The sequence below is a fragment of the Adiantum capillus-veneris genome, chromosome 13 (assembly GCF_014529385.1).
Source record: "Adiantum capillus-veneris isolate H3 chromosome 13, ASM1452938v2, whole genome shotgun sequence".
NCBI classification, from domain to species: Eukaryota; Viridiplantae; Streptophyta; class Polypodiopsida; order Polypodiales; family Pteridaceae; genus Adiantum; species Adiantum capillus-veneris.
This window is the reverse complement of record NC_140943.1, coordinates 111,653,431-111,660,905: the sequence shown is the minus strand read 5'-3', so window position 1 is coordinate 111,660,905 and position 7,475 is coordinate 111,653,431. Positions and strand designations below refer to the sequence as shown.

The following is a 7,475-nucleotide window of genomic DNA, read 5'->3' as shown; positions in this document are numbered from 1 at the left end:
AATGTAGCTGCTAGGTCGGGCCTCGACACTAACAGATCGTACATGAGACGCCTGAACGCTGACAAAATCTGCGCAAACCTAGCTACACTCACCTCCCTTGCGTTATGTGCATACTCTGCATCATCAAGACTAGCTGTCACAAATGGACGTGTCGACTCTAACTCCTGGAGGACCGCCTCCCCCTCATCCATAGGTACTCGGTGCGTATGTCCTGATATCACATCATCAGCCTCTAGCATGAGCATATAAAAAAACTCCATATATGTAATCTCTGTCTGTGTCTCTAGGGAGCAAACCTGCTCTACCTCTCTCTGCACAAACTCTGACAACACATGTTGTGTCTCACTAGAGCACTGCCACTCTATTTTTGTCTCTACAGAGTCTATTGGCATGTCTTGCACAGCTAAATGCTCTGTCTCGAGAGCACGCTGGAGCTCACGTGCGAAAGAGACACGTCTCGTCCCTAGCTCAAAGCATGCTAGCAACAAAACCGAGACTACATCTTCTTGAACCTCAGATACATGCATACGATATACCGGGTCAATGTGGGCTCCTCTGGCAATCACTAATGAACCACAATGCATCTGGAAAGACTGCTCTTTAAGCAGTATTTGACAACCAAAATTTTCTAATTGTCTCACTAAGATCAAGCTTTGTCTCAGCTAAGGAACGTAGCGCACATGTCGTAGCTTGTATGATGCACCATTGGGCAAAGAAAAAAACGTCTCCTGCACCCTCTATGTCAAACGCCGAACCACCGGCCAAGTGCACACAACCAAGTCTCCCACTAGAAAAGGTGCTAAACCAATCACGATGTGGTGTGACGTGGAAAACTACATCCTCATCTAGCAACCAACTTGGAGAAGCATCACCACCCAAAGACATGTAATCAGGAGGACTGCTAAAGGTTAATGTGACATCACCGTCGCTGGCATATGAAGCCACTTCTCTAGCATGTGTCAAAACCTCATGTGCACCATGCATAGATCTCTGCTGTTGTCTCATACGCTTGAAACAATGGTGCCTAATGTGCCTTGTGTGACCACAATGCCAACAACGCAAGTATCGGCAAGAACAAGACTGTCGTCTCTCAATGTCACACATGTCTGTTGTGTCATGCCAAGGGTAGGACCGGGCAAGGCCAACGGCCAAGGCAGACATGCGTTAAGGGGGTTCCTATATTTATCCAGGTCAAGGGCGTATATAGGACACGGTTGGGAGGTGAATTGCACAATCTAGTCCCCTGCAGTCTCACACTGGTATCACAACTCAGGGGAGAGGAACATGGAGGAGCAGCCAGGGAGGAAGGAAAAGACTAGTGTTTGCATGGCGTTGCATGGTCTTGCTCTCTCTCTCTCTCTCTCTCTCTCTCTCTCTCTCTCTCTCTCTCTCTCTCTCTCTCTCTCTCTCTCTCTCTCTCTCTCTCTCGGCGTGCTTGCATGAGTACAAGGAAGATGTTGTCAACTGTGGGAACGATGGCTTGGAGCCGAGACAAGTCGATGATGACTATGGGAGCAAACCCTTGCACACAAGGGAGGGTCGAGTTCGACCAGCGCAAAACTGTGCGCACAAGAGCTCGTTGCGAGAGCGTGGGTAAGAGCAGAAAGTTTCGTCATTGAAGCCAAGGCAAATGCAACTCTTGCAGAGCGCCATTGTCTTCCTCCTCTCTCGTCTTGTCGTCAGCTTTGCAGCAGCAGTTAAAATTGGATTATTCACGGTGACGAATATGTCTTACACAGTGGTGAGGATGTTTGGTTCTTAAGCAATTTGGAAAGCTCATTTTGGTGACACGAATTACTGAAGGTGATGAAGATAGAGACATCCCCACATTTCCATGAAACAATAATGTGGGTGTGCTAGGTGCCCTAGGGACTCAAATAGTGCTCCAATTTTCAAAACTATTCACATCATTGAATGAAAGAGGTGGTTGTCTATCACATTGGCTCGCCGTAGCCATAGCATGACAATATGATGCAAGCAAAGCATGTTGAGAACCATAACAATTGCAACCATGTGAAGGTGAAACCGAGGAAGTGTTGGGCACCACACTTTGGTGATTCAAAGGTTAGGCTGGGTTTAGACGAGGCAAAGGAAGAGCTGTAGAAAGGGGTGTGTTGCCTTCATGGCATAGGACACATCATAGAATTCACATTTTCAGACCCGCCATAGGATGGGCAATACCTACCCCCCCCCCCCCCCCCCCCCCCCCCCCCCCCCCCCCCCCCCCCCCCCCCCCTCTCAACAGTTTCTTCTACTACATCCTTTATAGCGTGAAGTGCGGAGAGCACGATTCTCGTTGTTGCAGCCAATAACACAAAGCTCAAAGGCAACCCTGATTTGCTGAGACAGTTCTGTGAGTTATCTACCTCCACCTCTGTCTGAACTGGTAAGGGAAAAGCTTCCAAAGCACAAATTTGTGCCGGTGAATCGTCTCAACCCACCCTTAGAAGATTTTGGTCTACATGCAAGCTTTGCCTTCAGAGATTCCTTTGTTCTTTTGGAAATGAAATCTACTTCTATCTTGGACATTATTGCATTGTGCTCTTGGTTAGATAGTAACCAAATTTTCCACTACATGTACATTAGCCTTATGCAGTGAGGAGATCCTTGGGTACCCACCTTTGAACTAATTGCTTGGAAAGATGTTGGTGGGACTTGGGAGAAACTGATCTAGTAAAATTGGTTGATGTAGGCTCATGTCACTTTTGCTTAAATTTTCTTGAACTTTGCTGAAGTTGATGCCTCCGTTGCTTTTTTACTTGACTAGAAAATGGTGGCCTTTTATAGCTTGTGAGCATGGAAGTGGTAACACAAACTCTTACGACCCTCATATATGCGGATTCAATGACTTTTGAGTAGTGAGACATCCATTGTCCACATTGGCCTTTATTTTTTTGTTTTTCACCCATCTGCATTCATCACCATCACTTAACCTTGGAACTTGGACTGGTTCTTTTGGCACCAAGACTTGTCATGAGTGCCACCTTTGCTATCTAAGTGAGGGATGCTTGGATTGGAACAATTTTGGTCTTGCCTTGATAAGTTGTGTTTACTTCTTTCCTCAATGGGAGTACACCTTTTGGATAATTCAATGTAGATACATAACATACTTTGTGGTTGCCTATGTGTTGTGAACTAAGTTGGTTGTGTGAGAGAAATCCTACCAAGTATTGATTAGTGATGTTGAATTGCATTAACAAGGATGACGTTTTAAAGAAAAGGTGATCCAGAGGCGTGGCAAAAATTGGATGATTCAGGGTCACAAATATGTCCTTACACTGTGGTCAGGATGTTTGGTTCTTAAGTAAATTGGACAACTCATTTTGGTGACATGAATTACTGAAGGTGATGAAGATAGAGACATACTCACATTTCCATGAAACAATAATGTGGGTGTGCTAGGTGCCCTAGGGACTCAAGTAGCGCTCCAATTTTCAAAACTATTCACGTCATTGAATGAAAGAGGTGGTTGTCTATCACATCGGCTTGACGTAGCCATAGCATGACAATATGATGCAAGCAAAGCATGTTCAGAACCATAACAATTGCAACCATGTAAAGGTACAACCGAGGAAGTGTTGGGCACCACACTTGGGTGATTCAAAGGTTAGGCTGGGTTTAGACGAGGCATAGGAAGAGGCGCAGAAAGGGGCGTGTTGCCTTCATGGCATAGGACACAACATAGAATTGACATTTTCGGACCCGCCATAGGAAGGGCAATACTCCCCCCCCCCCCCCCCCCCCAAAACAGTTTCTACTACCATGTCCTTTTTAACGTGAAGTGCGGAGAGCACAATTTTGGTTGTTGCAGTCAATAACACAAAGCTAAGAGGCAACCCTAATTCGCTAAGACCATCTGAACTGGTGAGGGAAAAAGCTTCCAAAGCACAAATTTGAGCCAGCGGATCGTGTGAACCCCGCGCTTAGGCCCTTATTCTCTCTCTCTCTCTCTCTCTCTCTCTCTCTCTCGTGTGAATTCAAAGTCCCTCTCTACGGAGTCTGAATTCATAGTGTAGACTCTATAGGTTAGATAATTTGGAGGGGGAGCTGGACCACATTTGATAGAGAAAGAAAGCGTTCATTCGTCGTTTTGGAAAGCGTGCAGATTACTCAGGAATCGGCCTCAGCGCCCTTCTAATGACGCGATGCGTGCTGGAGTGCATAGGTGCGTGCACGCGCACACACACACACACACACACAGAGACAGAGAGAGAGAGAGAGAGAGAGAGAGAGCTGCATCCCAGTGGAAGCAAAGAGAGAACGAGAGAGCTATTCGATGGTGCTGGAAACAACTACTTAATGTATGTGTTTTTAGCTATCAAGGCCTGACGGACTGAATGGTTCTTTTTCCTTTTCGTGTTTCCAGCAGTGTATCGTTTTGAAGGTGGATCTGGGCTGCTGCAAGGGATGCAGGGAGCGGATTTGCAGGAATCTGATGCGCGTCAAGGGTAAGAATGTTGTCGTTTGTAACTCTTGCGGTCTGGTCTACCGGATGTAATATAAAATGGGCTGTTGATGCACATTGAGTGTAAGGATGTTACCTTTTGCAACCTGCAATGCCAAATCAAATGGAAAACGGGGCTCTAATGTAAGCAGAGATTGTAATGTATGTAAAGGTCTGTGTGCTTTTTGCACAAATCGCAACCTGCAATGCTTGATCGAATGGAAAATGGGGGTATAATGCAAGTAGAGATCTCAACTTATGTAATAAAGGTCTGTGTGCATTTTTCACTAGTGGCGCTACTTCCTGCATTTGGGCAATCTTGGGAAAGAATGATATGTCGTTTTGAAATGATTGCTGGTTGGTTCATCACACCTATCATAAGTTTAATCTGTGCAGGCGTGAAGGAGGTGAAAGTAAAGGAAGATGATGCCTGTATTGTTGTGCGCGGTGAAGGCTTCAATGAACGAGACATCATAGAGCTGGTGAAGAAGAGAAAGGGCAGGTCGAGAGTCGAGGTTATAGAGCAGCTTCCACGCAACGAGCTTCCAAATGTTGATAACTCTGCCCATCAAATGAGCCCTGCTGATGACCTTTCAAAACCAAAATGTCGGCCTCCGCGCACAGCGGCTGATGGAGGAGGAGTAACAGGGGCAGGAAATGGCCCCTCAATGGATGTTGCTGCAGCGGTTCCCTTTGATAGTAGCACGTCTATGAAAGGAGAGACTGTGGTCACAGAGCGCATGCACGAAGAGTTTGAGGGCACCAAAATACGCACCCGTGTTACTACCTCTTGGGATGTTTGCACTTGTATCCTAGTGGAGGAAACGCGGTTCATCATTGATAAGCAGCATTTTAGCAAGGGCAGCCCTTGCACTGAGGTGGCCTTTGATGCCAATTTGCACGTAGAAGCACATGTTTTGTCATCACGGCATCACTAGGATAGAGGATCTAGTCGAGCCATTTTGATCAATTTCTGCCATGGTTTCCCTATGGATCCCTAAGGAATATAGAAGGGCATACCATTAGAGAAAGGTACTAGGGAGAAAAACTTCATGTGGATGTGCTTCCCCCTATTTTGTGTGATTGAAGAGGTTTCAGCATTATATGATTATGCATTGTCAGTGTCACGTTCCAATTATAAAGCACTTTTCGTCTCTCTAAACCAAGCCAAGCCTTAGTGTCGAAGGGAGGTAGGCATACATTCGACTTTTGCACGCGAAAAACTGAATGATTGAAATCATCTTTTGTATTTTAGTTTGTAAATGGTCCTCTTATGTAAAAAGAGCCTCATATGGGTCCTTTTCAATATTATTCTTGTATGTATCAGAGGGCCAATGTAACCATTCACCTTCTTATTTATGGCGGTGGCGCCCAGTGTTCGGGAAAATACATTTTTCCCCAAACATATAAAATTCCTTTTCTTGAATTTGGCAAGAGGACATTAGATTTATTTTTCAGGTTTTTACACTTTTTCTCTATTTCAAGACAGAATTTCTCCTTTTTCCCTTGCTCTCAACCGGCATTTTTGAAATTGAAAACGGCACGATATTAAGCTGAGACTTACAGAGGGTGTTCCTTGCATCAAAGGCAGGTATTTCTTACATGGATAACATTAAAAAAATTGCGACATCTTTTGTATGGGCTATAAATTGACCCATTTTATGGTTCTTGCATGTTCGCTTATGTCCACACCATATTGATAACTAATTTGGATGTGTTCTTTGACAAGTTATTTCAATGAGGTTCCTATACTTGTGAGCATTTACTAATAAAGTAAACAATTGCATTGCTTTTTATTGGAGTGGGGGCTTGCAAGAAATAATGTAATATTGAAGAACTTTTTACAAATTGTGACCATAACAAGTTTTGGGTTGTGTTGCAACTTTTTGCCACACGTATCACACTAGACCACAAAGACTTCTTGAGATCTGGTAACACATTTACTGGATCTAAAGTCATCTTTTCCTTTAAGAGATTATCACAAAATTAAAGCCAAAGTTAATGCATGTTACTCATCATTATCTCGTTATTTAGCGCCAAACTGTTTGACAATGGTCGTACAATTTTTTTGACAATGGTCACACAAGTGAATACTCACAATTCTTGGTTATGCCCTAGTGGGACCAAAAGTAGAAATCTGTGTATTGCCTCTTGAAGAACTTGAGGTCAATCATAGATTAACACACATTTTCTAGAGAAGGCTTGACAAAGAGAATGTAAGAACTTAGGAAATAAAAATTGTCCCCTTCTGTTATACCTCTTTCTTCAAGAGATTTTCCTTTAGTACTCTCAAGCACATGTCTAGGAGAAATCTCCCTTTAATGTATTCCAATTTTCTAGCCAATAACACTAGAAAATTAGTACGCTAGAAAATTTTCTAGCCAATTTTCCATGAAGTTATACACAAGAAGATTTAGAAATTTTCTCATGTAGGAAAACGGAGTCTTTTCCAGTGTTTTTTATACAATGAATAACATCATGAGCTTCTGCTCGAGAGGCACCGCATACCTAGCTAGGTACGATTGGGGGTAGGGGACCACCGGCCCCCCCACCGGGTTATTGTGAGTATTCACTTGTGTGACCATTGTCAAAAAAATTGTTGTGGGAATTATTGTGAGAATTTGTCCAAAACTTCTTGTGTTAGTACGATGGCAGAGTATGCTTATGTGAAATTGAGGAATTCCATAGAAGAAGTTTTGGAACAAACAAACCATGATACTTTTGATTTTTAGTACTTGGATACTCATTGAAAAGCATTTAAAGTAGGACTTTCTACCCATTCGCCAAAACTTCGCAATTGACGGAGACTTTCTTAGGTTTCTGAATTAGTTTGGTGGATTCCATTACCTAGAAGCTTGAAGAGAGCAAAGGACTGATAGAAACTTGCAAAGGCATTTGAGAGCATAAGAAGAGAAAAGAATGTTAAGGATTTCAAGCATGGAGGTAGAGGATGTAGCAAAAGATTGAAAGGGGTCGTCTATTTTCGTCGGATTTATTTGTTGTCTACTCTACTTCCTGTTCCAATCAATAA

The 7,475-nt window shown here is 43.6% G+C and overlaps 1 protein-coding gene across 4 annotated transcripts; it reads left to right on the top strand.

Annotated features, from left to right (window-relative positions):
• The first annotated feature begins 4,036 nt into the window (after window positions 1–4,036).
• LOC147444658 (uncharacterized) lies at window positions 4,037–5,799 on the top strand. Of its 4 annotated transcripts, none has more exons than XM_086527916.1 (3): window positions 4,037–4,165; window positions 4,367–4,448; window positions 4,841–5,799. In XM_086527916.1, the coding sequence occupies exons 2-3, from the start codon at window positions 4,436–4,438 to the stop codon at window positions 5,380–5,382; spliced, it is 555 nt and encodes a 184-aa protein (XP_086384042.1). In that variant the 5' UTR covers window positions 4,037–4,165; window positions 4,367–4,435; the 3' UTR covers window positions 5,383–5,799. The 4 variants fall into 4 exon arrangements, with proteins under 4 accessions (XP_086384042.1, XP_086384043.1, XP_086384041.1 ...); XM_086527917.1 differs by having other exon boundaries at window positions 4,043–4,165; window positions 4,370–4,448; XM_086527915.1 differs by having other exon boundaries at window positions 4,131–4,279; window positions 4,370–4,448.
• Window positions 5,800–7,475: the final 1,676 nt, after the last annotated feature.